The sequence below is a fragment of the Ictidomys tridecemlineatus genome, chromosome 6 (assembly GCF_052094955.1).
Source record: "Ictidomys tridecemlineatus isolate mIctTri1 chromosome 6, mIctTri1.hap1, whole genome shotgun sequence".
NCBI lineage: Eukaryota > Metazoa > Chordata > Mammalia > Rodentia > Sciuridae > Ictidomys > Ictidomys tridecemlineatus.
In genome coordinates, this window is record NC_135482.1 from 19,897,054 (window position 1) to 19,912,971 (window position 15,918).

The 15,918-nt window shown below is 31.0% G+C and overlaps 1 protein-coding gene across 8 annotated transcripts in view; it reads left to right on the forward strand.

The window, feature by feature from the left end:
• Nucleotides 1–15,918, forward strand: part of Anks1b (ankyrin repeat and sterile alpha motif domain containing 1B) — a 1,051,626-nt gene that overhangs the window by 289,352 nt on the left and 746,356 nt on the right. For 7 of the 8 annotated variants that reach the window (XR_013440373.1, XM_021724502.3, XM_021724494.3 and 4 more), the window contains exon 9: nucleotides 13,354–13,497. The exons of the other annotated variant lie outside the window; for it this stretch is intronic. Coding sequence is in view for 6 of the 7 variants with exons in the window: in XM_021724502.3 (XP_021580177.1) it covers nucleotides 13,354–13,497 (144 nt within the window). In the remaining variant the exon portion in view is untranslated. The remainder of the gene's footprint in view (nucleotides 1–13,353; nucleotides 13,498–15,918) is intronic. 8 annotated transcript variants of the gene reach the window in all.

The window sequence follows — 15,918 nt, forward strand, 5'->3', positions numbered from 1 at the left end:
ATACTTATATAGTTTTATTTATCTAGGGCCCCCACATTTCTTATTAAGGTTATTGTTAGCTGCTTTGATTTTTGATTTTTAAATTTTTGGAATCATGTTCTTTTCCCATTATGTCTTCTAGTGGATTTTGCTCATATGTAGAAAATCTTAGTTTTTAAGTATTTTTTTAATAATCAGTTAACATATTTTAACTCCCAAGTTTCAATAATTTTCAACTCCTTGAATTTGTGGTATTTTACCTGAATATAAAGAACATATTAACACCATATTTTATGACTCTATTAACAAATACTATTATACTTAAAATATTATATTTAATTGATTTCAGTGTTCACTAATTATCCTTTATTCTACACATTTTGATTTCTAATTTGTCCCTTGATAGAATGACATTTATCTTTGAATTGGAAAAATTTTATCACACCATTTTGATTTCTATTTTTTCCCTTGATAAAATGACATTTATGTTTGAATTGGAAAATTTTTATTGTCTTAAATTATTCATAAATGCATTTTATAAGTCTAGCTTTTAAACATAGATGGTAAATTTGCTGGGTATAAAGTTTTTGAGTTAAAATTTTATACATAAGTATTCTATTTATATTTTGTATTATCTGATGCTTATAATATTTCATAAGATCAGTGTGATACTCTTGATATAGGTATGGTGGACTTTGGAATTTTTTGTTTGTTTGTTTTTACTCTAGTCTAAAGAGGAAATAAGGAACTGGAAAGAAGCAGAGTTGTCCAGTCAAAATGTATATGCATGTGGTGTGCTTAGAAATGTGCTAGTCATTTTGCAGAATACATAAATAACAGAAAATATACTTCATGTAACATCTATCAAATAATTTAAAACAATAGATTGAGTTGTTTGCACATGTGTACTTTGATAATTCAGGTAAGAGAAATCGCTCCGAATGCCTTGTACCCAACCACATAAAACCTATTTTTTAAATTGAAATATAATTAGAAGTAGAAAATTATTGACATTAGTGGACCTGTTTTAAATTGTCTGCTTCCCACATCAGAGCCCTGATTTGGTTTTCTGTCCCATCTCCCCACCATGCCTTTTGTCTTATTTTTTTCAAATGGCTTATTTCCAAACAGCCATTGGATTCATGCTGCCATGATCATGCAATCCCTTGGCCTTGTTTTTATTCTCTCTTTCCTTTCTGGGTAGAATTTTTATCTCACGAGGTACTATTTCTCAGCACTCTCTTACTTCTCTCCTTCACTCTCCATGGTTGAAAATAATTACTCCTTTTAAAAAAATGTTTTCCTAGCATCTTGTTTTGATCAGTAATGTTTATACTTTTGGTCTAGTTTTAGTGTACATTTATGTGTGTATTTTTTTTATACTTTAAGTTCAATGTTTATGACATAATATTGAGCTTTTACTCCCTCATTTTCAGGTTTAGCTTCCAAGAGTAATTTTTGATCACTACGTTTTTAATTAATTTAAATGAATCCTAAAAAATATCAGGTGTAAACAATATAATTTTTAATTAAATTAGCTTAAGTAGTACTGACATTATCTTTTCAAGAAGCTCAGATTGATTTTAAGTGTATGCCTCTATTGATGCAAAATTAATAGTTGAATGATGACTATGTGATAGTAGGATTATTTTCCCAGGACCATTGACTTATCTTGAAATTGTAAAATTGGCAACAAAGCATAACTGTGGAAGGAAATGACTAATTTCAAGGGATAAATATGGGATGAGGGAATATTAACATATTTAAAGAATTCATACAAAATAGAGGAAAGGGGATGATTTAACCAGACAAATGTGAGAAGTGATGAAAGCTCTAAGATGAATAGACAGAAATAAATATATGACTATTTTTGAAGATTTGCTTTGTTAGACTTCCCTGAAGTAACAGTAGGGTGTGAAATAACTCCTTTTTTAAAGTTCTAGAATACTGGACAAAATAAACATCTATTATCAGATTATAAGATGAAAGAAGGCTCTGATGCCTGATAGAAAACACAGGAGACAAACTGCTATTACTTCTGCTTTCTGCCTAGATACATAGCTTAAACACATCACAAAAAGGAAAAAGAGAGAATCAGGTAGTTTCACTGTGTTAAAGAAAACTGAGCCAATTATAATTTGGAGGCAGAAAAACAGAAAGGAGAGAACTATACAGATAAAAAGGTCCAAAAAATAAAAAGGGCTGGGTATGTGACTCAGTGGGAAAGTACCATGAGATAAGTACAAAAAAACAAGTAAATAAACAAACAAGCAAATAAATAAATAAATAAATAAAAATTTAAAAAAGAAGAAAAGAAAGAACCAATGCCAATACTCCTCAAATTATTCCATCAAATAGAAAAGGGGGAGAACTTCTAATTTCATTCTGTGAAGCCAGTATCACCCTGATACCAGCATCAGATAAGGATGTATCAAGGAGAAAACACTGCAGACCAAACATCCTTCAGGAATATAGATGCAAAATCTTAATATTATGCTAGCAAATAATGCTCAATAACACAATAAAATCATACATCTTTTAAGATTAAACTGTTTTCATTCCAGGGATACAAGAATGGTTTAACATACACAAATCAATACATTCACCACATAAATAGAATTAAAGAAAAAAACTCATATGAGCATCTCAATAGATGTAGAAAAAGCCTTCCACAAAATTCAGCTCCCATGCATGAAAAAAACATGAAAAGAACTAGGGATAGAAGAAACTTGCCTTAATATTATAAAACTTACCAAAGCCAACGTCATACTGCATGGAAAAAAACTGAAAGTTTTTCTCTAAAAAATCAGGAACAAGACCTGGGTGTCCACTATCACTACTCCTATTCAATATAGGAGAAATTAAGCAAAAGAAGGAAATAAAAGGAATATGAATGGGGAAAAAAAGAAGCCAAATAATTACTGTTTGAAGACAATATGATCCTATACTTTTAAGACCCCACCTCCAAAAAAAAAAAAAAAAAAACAACTCCACCAGAAGACTTCCAGTGTTGGTGAACAAATTCAACAAACTAGAAACATGAAAAAAGATCAATAAACAAAAATTAATGGATTTTCTATATACCAAAATGACCCTGCCAAAAAAATATGAAAACAATTCTATTTGCAATAGCCTTAAACAGTGACAAGAAGAAGAAAGAACAAAGACATAGAAGCAAATCTTACCAAGGAGTTGAAAGATATCTACTGTGAAAATTAAAGAGTACTGAAGAAATAATAGAAGACACTAGAAGATAGAAAGACCTCCTATGTTCATGGATAAGCAGAATTAATGTTAAGATGGTCATATTACCAAAAACAATCTACAGGTTTAACATAGTCGCCATTAAAATTCCAATGAGATTCTTATTTGAACTAGAAAAAGTTCTTAAAATTCCCATGGAAGATAAAAGACCCAGAATAGCTCAAACAATTCTGAACAAAAAGAATAATATTGGAAGCATCACTACGCCTGATTTCAAATTATACTACTGTTTTAATCAGCTTTCTATCTGCTTTGTCCAAAAGACCTGACAAGAATAATTTTTAGAGGAGAGAAAGTTTATTTGGGCCTCACAGTTTCAGATGTCCCAGTCTACAGATGGATGACTTTATTCCTCAGAGCCTGAGGTGAAGCAGGACATCATGATGGGAGAGTGTGGTACAGGAAGACTGCACTAAGAAGCAGAGAGAAAAGACTAAGTTCAGCTCATAAAATATAAACCCCAAAGGTGCACCCCCAATGACCCACCTCCTCTAGCTATACCCTACCTGCCTACAGTCACCACTCAGTTAATCCTTATCAGGGGAATAACACACTGGTAGGTTAAGGTTCTCATAAGCCAATCTCACATACGAGCTTTTGGGTGGACACCTTATATTTAAACCATTAACAACTACAAAGCTTTAGTAACAAAATTACAATGGTACTGGCATAAAAACCGATCTGTAGAGTAATGGAATAAAATAGAAGACAGAGAAAACTACACAGATAGTTATCTGATCCTTGACAAAGAGTTGTCTAAAACATACATTGAACAAAAGACAGCCTTTTAAATACATGGTGTTGAGTAAACTTGATATCCATATGTAGAATAATGAAACCAGATCCCTATTTCTCACCCTATACAGAAATCAAATCACAAATGAATCAAAGACTAGGAATTAGACAAAAATTTTGCAACTGCTCTTAGAAAACAGAATCAATACCCCAACATATAGACATAGGCAATGACTTCTTCAAAAGAATTCATTAATCTCAAGAAATAATATCAAGAATTAATGGAATGGAATTTAAAAAACTTATGCACTGCAAAGAAAACAATTTAGGACCATGATGACAAAACCTACAGAATGGGAGAAAATCTTTGCCAGGTATTCCTCCTACAATGTGTTAATATTCTGAAAACATAAAAAACTCAGACTTACCACTAAAACCTCAGATAACCCAATCAGTAAATGGTCAAATGGACTAAACAGACAATTCTCAACAATGGACAAATGGCCAACAAACAGATAAAAAAATATTCACCATTTTATCTATCAGGAAAATGCAAATCAAAGCTACACTGAGATTTCATTGTACTCAAGTTAGAATGGCAGTCATCAAGAATACAAATAAAAATAAATGCTGGGCTGCCATATGAGGAAAAAGTAACACTTATCCTCTGTTCATGGGATTTTAAATTAATACAACCACTATGGAAAACAGTTCCTTGAAAGACTAGGAATGGAACAAAGAGGTGACTCAGCTATACTACCCCTCTGAATTTATCCTAAAGAATTAAAGTCCTTTTACTATGACCCATGTTTATGGTAGTGCAATGCTGTGTGGCCAAGTTATAAAACCATTCTAGGTATCTCTCTGTCCTCAGATGAATGGATAAAGATAATTTGCTGTATATTCAAAATCCTTTGATGGGCTATTCTCAGCCGTGAAGAAGATTGAAGTTATGTTAATTGTAGGAAAGTGCACGGAACTGGAGACTATCATGCTAAGGAAATAAACCAGACTCAGAACATCAAGGGTTATATATGTTCTTTCATATGTGGATGCTAGAGAAAAAAAAAGGTGAATAAAGTGGGAATATCATGAAAATAGAAGGGAAACTAGGGTAGAGGAAGGGTATCAAGAGGAGGGAAGAAAGGGAGGAAAAAGGGAGGTACTGGGGAATGAAACTGACCAAATTATGTCATATATGCATGTACAAATATGACACAATGAATTCTACTATTATGTATAATTATAGTGCACCAATAAAAAATGTAAAAAAGTAATTTTAAATTTTATCTGAAAAACAATGAAATGTTATTCAATGCTTTTAGGGAAGAAGCTAACTACCAATCATTGTCCTATGAAATAAGAATTTCTCTGGTTACTATGTGGAAAATAGGTTAAAAGAAAACATTGGCAATATATACACAATTGAGAATGGTTGTCCTTTTTAGTATACAATTGTACATTTATTAATTTATTTTGAGAAAGTCATCAGACAAGGATGAAAAGTTTGGGAGGACATTCACTTAATATTTACCAAAGGCGTGAGTTTAGGAAAGCTTATCTTTCTTCTTTTTAATATTTTATTTTGAATTATTTATTTTTAATAAGCATGCATTCTTTTAAATTTCATAAAAATCAACAAAACAATTTCAGTTTTGAAAAGAAAATACTAAAAGACCCGTGAGTATGCTGTAAGGTAGGGTAGATTAGTTACCCATTCCAAATTGTTCTTTGTTTTAGATCTCCATTTCTTATGGGTTCCTTCCTGAATTCTGCCTTTTTGTGTAGTTCCTATGTCTTGATAGTTCTATTAAATTGGCTTGAACATCTGTTGTTACTTTGAAGAACTCCAGTAATTAGGAGATTACTTCCACAGTGTGATCAAAAGGTTGTAGGACTTGGGGGTCTGGGGTTGTGGCTCATCTGTGGAACACTCGCCTAGCATGCATGTGGTACTGGGTTTGATCCTTGGCACCACATTAAAAAAATAAATAAATAAATAAAGGTCATTGTGTCCACCTACAAATAAAAAACAAATATGAAAAACAATTGTAGTACTTGTATTATATATGATTTGGCCTCATTTGATAACATCAAACTGAGTAACAACTTAAGCTTGAGTTTCTTTATTTGTAAAACAGGTATAATCCTTATCTACTTTATTGGGTATTCTATATCCAAAAACATTTTATAAATTACAAACTACTATCATATGTAATTATATAATAATTATTACATATAAAATGTATGAAAAATTACATACCCACAGAGTCACAGACACACCATCTTGCAGGGAAATTTCATTTCTTCTTTATTTGATGATATAATCATTCTAGTATTTTTTTTCATAGAGTTCAAATTTGTCTTCCCATGGTGTTTATGTATTATGACTCTTTTTCCTTTGAAACCATGTGAAGTATTCCATCCTTTCTTCTATATAATAATCATGTAATAACTAAGAAAGATAATAGGCTCAAAGTCTATAGATTTAGACCTTTTCTCTGTAGAAAAATGTCCAGTTTTTCACAACTTTAGAACATAGTCATATCTTCAGTAAAATGTATAAAATGCATGTGAAATAAAGGAAATCCTTGGAGTTTATGTGTGTTTATGTGACTTCTTTTCCATATATAATTGAAGATTTGATTTGGTTTGATAAAATCTTTCCAAGATATATTTTTTATTGAAATAAGTAAAAACATGGTTTTAGGTAGCAAATTTCTGTACTGTCTTTAGGGGGCAGTGCTAAACCACTGATAAATGTCTTCATTTCTGGTAAAGCTATTGGTAATGATTAATATGAAATAAAACTAAAATATTAATTCATGATATTTGTGATACAATTTTATATTCCCCTTAATATTAGTTAAATTTTCTAGGTGGCCAAATGAAAATGATGGTTCATTTATTCAATAAATATTTATGAAGTTCAATTATGAACATACATTATATGAGATATAGATATGAATAAGGCAATGTTTTCTTTCCAATAACTTACAATTAAATAGGGTAGGAAAGCCACATTGTATTTGTACATGTGTTTATGCATGAGCACACTGTATATACACAACTTTTTCAGAATAAATATAATAACAAAAATAGCAGAATTTATTTTTATATGCCAGTCACTGTCAAGCAGTTAATTGCATACTTATATAGTCCTATCAAAATGGGAATTATTATTTACATACTTTTGCAGATAAAGGAACTGAGGATTAATAAGATTATGTGATTTTCTCAAAATCATGTAGCTTGGAAATGTCAGAGCTAGGACATGAATGTATATATCTATTTGACTTCACAACCAATGCTCTTTGCCAATATGTCATCTATGATTTCAGTATATATGTGAAATACCAAAATACACTTTGCACATTTACATAGTTACAGACATTTAGAAGTGAGATTATTTCTGTTTGTGATAGATCTGAAAATTTTTAGGTAAGAGATGAAATCTCAACTGTATTTCTCATATATAAAATTATAAGAAAATAATATATTAGAAAGTTAATATTTATTGAGACCTATCATGTATCAGGCACTTTTTATTCATTAATTCATTTAATTATTAGGAAAAAACCCTCAAAGTTATTTTCTATTGCAAAAATAATGCTAGTAAAACTGACAATGGACATATCTGCTGAAAACTATCAGATAGTGGAACAATTATAACTCAAATTCAGGACTGTCTAATTTTAGAGGATAAGTGCTTAACCACTGCAATATGCTGAAACAAAGAATTAAGGTAGAAGATGCAAATAAAAGCATGGAGCATGATTAGGCAAGGGTGAATAATTCCACTTGGTTGTAATCTGGAGTGAGTAAAATTGAATAGGAAAAAAAGGCTGAAAAGTAGTTTAATCATAGAATCTTGAAGTCATTTGAAAGAATTAGGATATTATTTGCCATGTAATGGGAAATAATTGGAGACTTAAGTAGGGAAGAGATATCAATATTTTTTTTTCCTTAGAAGAAAGAGATGTAAGAACTTTACCACATAATTGGATTAGATAATTACAGTACCATTAACAAAAAAAAAGGAACTAATGAAATGAAATATCAAACTATGAGATGTAGACAGTTCTTAACCAGGTATTCAATTGTTTATAATGCCATGCAATTTCATCTCTGAGGTCAAAACCAGTAACTAATCATGAATTGGTGACAAAAATGCCTATTTGACTTTTATTCACATTTGTGAACAACATATTGATGATCAATCCTATAAATGTTCTTGTTAGGATAAAGCTTTAGATTTCCCATATATATGTATATTTTACCCAGATAATCTGTAGGATTAAAAAATCTCTGTGATAATTGCCTGTTATTACTGGTTTTACAATTGTGTATTCATGAATGATGGGCTTCTGTGTTCCAAATTAAAGAAAATTTCACTGACTGTCACAGGTGGCAAAATGCTCTCAGGAGTTATCATAATGTAGTGGAAACAAAGAAAATATATACCTCCCCTTTTAAATGGCAGCTATATCATCTTGATTTTTTAATATATTTTCTTTTATAGCATGTTGTGCCAAATAAAATGTCCTGTAACAGAGTGGTTAAGTAAGCATAAGGTCTACCTATAGTCTGGCTGTAGAATTTTTATTTTTTTCTTACTTACCAGCTCTGAGACTTCAGATTTTACTTGACCTCTCTTTATAAGATGAGGGGAAAAGAATATCTGCTCCCAAGGTCTGTTGGGTAAATAAAAATAATTAATGGAAAAGAGTCCCATGATAATATAAATCACATAGTAATTTATCAGTATAGCATAGATGTTATTGTATTTTATAGGCAGCAACTAATTAAGGGACTATTTTATTGTTTCTAATTTACTGGCAATTGATAAAGGGAAAATTAAAATGTGAACAGAAAAACAAATTCTTTGAAATATAAGGAAAAAGAAGGTCTTATGTTTTACTTTTAAAGGCAACAACTTTTTTTTGAGGGTGTATATTTGTGGGGAGGAGTTATTTACAATCCCATATGTAGAATTCTTTAGTCATTTCAATAATCATGATCTGTGTGTTGTGCTGAACACTACATTGTGAAGCTCTTTAGACAAGTTTGTTCCTTTTCTTTATGTTTATAATAGAAATATGTATGATTTATATATATTATATATATGTATATATATATATATATATATATATATACACACACACACACATATATACCCACACAAAATAAATGCTTTCATATTGTCAGTATTTAGCTATTTTGTTTATGTTGAGAGCCACAGCCGAAGGGGCCCCAGCAAACTTTCAGACTGCCAGCTGATGATTGGCTCACAGCGGCCCCAGCAACTTCTAGCTGATTGGCTCCTCTGCAGTGATGCTCATTGGGCTGTTTCCCTGCCTTTCAGACCACGGAGCTGCTCATTTGGGGACTTTTTTGGCTCTGCCCACACGACCCAGCCAATCGGCCTCAAGAGCAGGAGGAGGGGGGGTGTTGAGAGGCTTGTGGGAAGCCGGTGGTGGCAGTTGGGCTCTGAGGGTTTTTCCTGAGGAGCTGTTTTGTTTGGCGTGTGTGGTTCTAAAAATAAAGTTCGTTTCTTTTGACAAGTGGCTCCTGAATTGTGCCCAGCCAGACTGCGGCATATTTAGTCTCATGTTTTTATAAAAATGATTTTATAACACGTTATAGTTACACATAGTATTTGGGTTCATTTTGACATAATCATCCGTGCATAGAATTTAATTTGGTCCATTTTAGGCCTCAGTGCTTCCTCTTTACCTCCCCTTCTCTTTCTCCTCCTCCCTTTCCCTATTCCCTTTTCTATACTCTATACTGCTCTTCCTTCTTTTTATTTAGTTTTTAATTTGATGTGTATTAAGATAGAGTGCATTGTGATTTTATACATTCACATAGTGTAATTTTATCAAATTCATTCCACATTTTCTCTCTTTCCCATTTTTCTTCCCTCCTTCTCAATTTCCTTCTTCTACTCCACTGATTTTCCCTTTATCCTCATGAACTCCGATCTTATCCGCCCTTCTTTTCCCTTTACTTTGCTCTAAATTCCACTTGTGAGAAAAAAACATTCAACTCTTGATTTTCTGAGTCTAGATGATTTCATTTAGCATGATGTTCTCTAGTTTTATCCATTTACTGGCAGTGCCATAATTTCATTCCTTTTTATGGCTGAGTTAAACCAATATGTATATATATATTACATTTTCTTAATCCATTCATCTGTTGATGGGCACCTGAGCTGGTTCCATAACTTGGCTATTGCGAATTGTGTGCTATAAACATTGATAGACGGTTTAACAATAGAATGTTTCTTTTCTTCTTCTTCTTTTTCTCCTTCTTCTTCTTCTTCTTCTTCTTCTCCTTCTCCTTCTCCTTCTCCTTCTCCTTCTTCTTCTTCTTCATCATCATCATCATCATCATCATCATCATCATCATCCTGAGAAATAGGATAGCAGGGTAATGTGGTAGTTCCATTTCTAGTTTTTTTTTTTTTTTTTTTGGATCACCATTCTGTTTTCCAAAGTGGTTGTACTAATTTTCGACTAACAATGTGAGTGTATCTTTTTCCTGGCATTCTTGCCAGAATTTATTATTATTTGTATTCTTGATGATTGGCATCACTGAAGTGAGGAGAAATCTCTAGGTAGTTTTCATTTGTAGTTTCATGACTTCCAGATATGTTGAACGTTTTTCATATTTTTGTTGGTTATTTGTATTGGGATCAAAAATAAACACGAAGACCAATGGAAAAGTATAAGAAACAGGCAAACCCACATACCTACAGACATCTAATACTTTGCAAAGGTGCTAAAAATGTATGTTGGAGAAATGATAGCCTTTTTAACAGATGGTGCTAGGAAAAAATGCATATCCATATGTAGAAGAGTGAAAGTAGATTTCTATCTCTCACTAGTGAAATTAAAGTGGACCAGAAAATTTGTAACTGCTTGAAGATAACATGGAGTCAATAGTCCAACGTATTAATGCAGGCATTGACTTCTTTAACAAGTCTCCTTAAGCTGAAGAAATAAAATCAAGAATAAATAACTGGGACAGCACCAAATTAAAAAGCTTCTGCACAGCAAAGGAAACTAGAGTGTGAAGAGAACTTACAGAGTGGGAAAAAAATCTTTGCCAGCTACTTCTCTGACAGAGGATTAATATTCAGAATACATAAAAAACCTTAACACCAAAAATGCAAATAACCCAGTCAATAAATGGGCAAAAGATTAAACTCCTTTCTCAAATGAAGTTATACATATATATTTTTAAAAATCCATCTGTTGAACATTCAACAGCCTCTCTGAATAAGGAACTTTTTTTTAGTCCTTACAAAATTTCTTGTTATTTCATTGATCTTCCCATTTCTATTCCTTTCTAATGTTTGTAACTTCTGCTGTTCGGGTTTTGAATCTGTTTGTTCAATTGCCTAGCTTTCTTAACTTCTAATGTTAAGAAAGTTCTTTTATTTTACTTTTGAAGAAATTTCCTTAGATATATTTTCCAATACTTCTGTTGCAATTTAAGTGTGCATGTATTTATTTTGTAGCATTCTGTTCTTGTTTCATGGATGCAGATTATCTTCTATTCTTCTGACGAAACTGATGTTTTTAAAAAATATTTATTTTGGTATTTCTTTAAATATGTGGTGATTTTTATTTATAGTTAACTAGAACATTAGAAACTACTTATGTGAATGGATGTTTTTGAGAGGTGGGTTTCACAGTAGAGATTAAAATATAGACCTCATCATTTTCCTGGTAATTTCTAGATCCTTTTTTTTTTTTCAGGAGGTGGTCTTAGTTATTTTTCTTTTAATTAGTTGAATAATACCACAGATTTTAAGGAAAGAGTGTTTTTTAAAAACAGGTTTATTTGGGCTCACAATACTAATTGTTTAATTCTGAGGGGCCATATCTGGCAATGACCTTGTGAGAGTCCTGAGGCAGTGATAGTGAAAGGGCAACCCAACATGAATGTGTGGTTTCCCTCTTTTAAAGCCTCCAGAATTCAATCATGATGACCTTATTCAATCCTAATCACTTTCCAAAGGCCCTATTTCAAACACTATAGCTAGATTAAGTAACCACCCTTCGAATGCCTCACAATGGGCATTAAACTCCAATGTGAGTTTTGGAGGGAACAAATCATATTCAAACTATACCAGAAGTCAGTTTCTAAAGAAGTATATTCTAGTCTTTGACCTAGGAAACAGAAATCTGACTGCCATGTTTTCTAAGGAAAATATGGAAGGGCACTGATGAATTGGAAATTTTCATTTACTGCATGTAGGCTATGCCTTATTCTCATTTTATGAGAGGCATCTCTTTGCTCAGTGTATAGGAATACTTAGAATTTATAATCTCTTTGTTTCAACTCTTTTGGAAAATAAACCTCTAATTTTTGCTAGTGGTGAAGGTTTTGTTTCCTGATTGAGTGAGAAGATGAAACTAGGGATCTGACTCTGATAGTGAGTTTTATGCTTTTTTAAAATATATTTTCATTTTTTAGTTGTAGATGGACATAATATCTTTATTTTTTTTATTTTTATGTGGTGCTGAGGATCAAACCCAGGGCCTCACACATGCTACGTGAGCGCTCTACCGCTGAACCACAACCCCAGCCCAATTTTTATGCTTTTTAAGAAACTCTACACTGATACCTTTACTGGTAGCCATCCCTCCATTTCTTCCCCCATGCAACCACTTTGCTTTCGTTGTTCTCAAGTTTGTTAAATCAAGTAATACCTACCCTTCTCTTTTTTAAACTAAATAAGTTATCCATCATTGTCCAAAAGTTTTCTTGCTGTTGCTTATCTAATAACATCTATCCTGTAGCCCTTGTCCTTATGGATCAAACATTTATATGAGTTCTTTGCTGTCTCTTTTGTAGGATTTGGAAGGTAACAAAGGTAAATTTGTAAGGTTAACATGGGAGTCTTGTTGGAATTTTAAAAATATTACCGCATTATGATATGAAACTTTATGACTTATATGTTTGATTTTGGCGAATATTTTTGTTCATTTTTTTTAGCAATTTCTATTTACTTTCAAGTTCTTTAACTGCTTTTCCCCTTAATTTTATGCCTACATTAAATACTTGATAATGTGAGATTTTTTTTCATTTATTACTATTCAGATATTTTCTTGGGTCATTATCATGTCCTGTTTTTCATTATGAAGTTTGTTATTTTAGTCATTTTCATCCAGTTTGTTCACTTTCAATTTAAATTGATTTATGCATTTTTTTTCTAAGTCACATGGCATAACTAGATAGCTGGAAGGAAAAGCTGACTTTTGTTTATTGAGACATACAGCAAGTAATTTATATAATTTGATTGATGTTAAGATATTTAAATAACATTGATAATATATTGGTACAATATAAATTTAATTTCAGAGAACTTCATCTACAATAAATTTGTCACCAGGAGAGGTGGAAGAAGATGACGATGATGAGAACACATGTGGGCCTTCAGGAATTTGGGAAGCACTGACTCCTTGTAATGGATGTAGGAACCTTGGCTTCCCCATGCTTGCACAGGTAAAGGTTTACTTCTAGAAAGTTACATATAACATAAAAATAGTTGCCTACTTTATTAAGATTAAATTTTTCAAAATTTTAGAAATTCAATTAGTATCTTATTCACTTTATGACTTCTTTAGTTAGCTTATTGTGCATGTGTGTTGCTTAGGCATTGACATAATTTTCATAATTTTTAGTTTTTGAATTTCGATTATAATGCAGAATATGTACCATGATGTTTTAATATTTGTAGTCCAGTAATATATCATTTTAAAGATTACTATTTTAAATAAATAATGAAAAGTGGTTTAAAGATATAGGGAATTATATTTGGACTGTTTAATAGCATAGTCAGTGATATAAACATGTTTATTTTTTCTCACCACAATGGGAACATCATAGAATAAATTGAAAATATATTCTCAAGAGATTTTGAGGTAAATTACAAAATGAGAAGAGAACACTAAAACATTGACTATAAGTTTTAGATAATTTTTAGATAATTTCATTATTCATTAGGTTCTACTGTGTTACCTTTAAATTCCTGATACATGATTTAGACTATAAACCCTTAGAGGACTTTCAAAGATGAGAAAAATATTTCCTTTAAGGAAATTTGAAGCTAAAGTAAAAATATATCTGCACAAGATGAGAAAGAACTTAAGGTAAAAGACTATAATGTTAATATAATGCCCAGCCTGGGCAACTTAGTGAGACCCTGTCTCAAATAATAAAAAGGGCTGGGTAGGTATCTCAGTAGTGAAATGCCCCTTGGTTCAATCCCCAGTACTGTGAGAAAACCTGTCTTCATAGAATTTTTAAGATAGCTTATCCTCATCTTTACAGAGTTGTTGTCAATATATACTGGATTGAGTTCCATAAAGGTAGAAACCCAAACCTTTGATGCTCAAGAACCATGGCCTAATATCAGCATAGTTACTGGCATAGTTAGAATAGTTGAATGAACTAATAAACAAATGTGTATTTTGTAGATTTTCACATCTTCCCTTAAACTTTTTACATACTGTGTAGATTTTTACCTCACATCTATATATGTAAAGGAAAAAAGAAAATTAACAAGCATAACTTTTATATTTTGTTTAAATAAACCTCATGTGCTTAACAATGTTATAATAATTGACCCTTTTTTACCCATGCTTTTATTCATAAAATTAATGTCTTTGTAAAAATGTTTATCATTACTTTGTGTTATATCTTACAAAGTAGAATTCTTAAAACTATTAAAATAAAGTATTATAGCTTTCACTTTAATAATCAGATTACCAAAAATTATCAATAACATGGTTATGTTTCTCCAACAGCTTACTACTATTTACTTTAAATTTTATCTTATTTTATTATTTTATTAGTATTGATAGTGACTTGCTTTCAGTTTATAATGTTTTAGTATTTAGTTTTTTTCCTGTCAGTTTTCTGGGAAGACTGGTAGTTTCAATAAATTTATTACTTTCTTGATATTTTTAGATTTTAATGTTTTAATAGTTACATTTATCACAAAATTATTCCCAGTTCATAGCCTTTTTTGGTATTAATTTTTATATGTGTATGCAAGTATGTTGTATAGTTTATAAAGCTATCTATAATTCATTAAACTTCTCAGAACTATTTTTTGATTAATTTATCTCATCTAGAATTTTTTTAATTAGTTGTTCAAAACATTACAAAGCTCTCGACATATCATATTTCATACATTTGATTCAAATGGGTAAGAACTCCCATTTTTACATCTAGAATTTTTTTTAAAATAAATTCCAAATATGGTTCTGTACTGATTTTTTCCTATTGATATCTAGTTTTCTCATCACTTTCCATTGAATAACAACGCACATTCTTCTCATTATATTTCATCTTTTACATTTTGGCTTTACCTCTGAAATCTCATTTATTACTACTTTCCTAGAATATAAATAACATGATTCACTGTTGATATTACTTTGTGTTATTACATTAAAACTGTTAGGTGATATAATTGCTTGCTTTTTAAAATTTGTAGCGTACAACCACTATGTCACATTTAAAAAGTATCCTTATTAGGATTTTGTTACTATAGTAAATCTCCAAATTTACTTGAGATGTAGTATTTTTTTAAAAAACTAGACTTAATGTAACAAACCAGAAGTAGTAGTATTCTTTTACTAATGTTCTTTTCACTTTAAATTTTTAAGACTTTGTTTATGTATATATGTGAATATTATTGTCTATGGGCTTACTTTTAGCCTATCTATGACATGTATATATGTATATATTTTAATTATAAAACTATATCAAAGAATTTTATAGTTTTGTAATTAAAATACATACACCTATATGCAACTTGTATCAACTTCAAACTCGGTTTTTTGTTTATTAGCATTTTCTGGGTATCTGATCCATCCATTTATGAATACTAATTTAAAAATATTTTTATTTTATTTATCC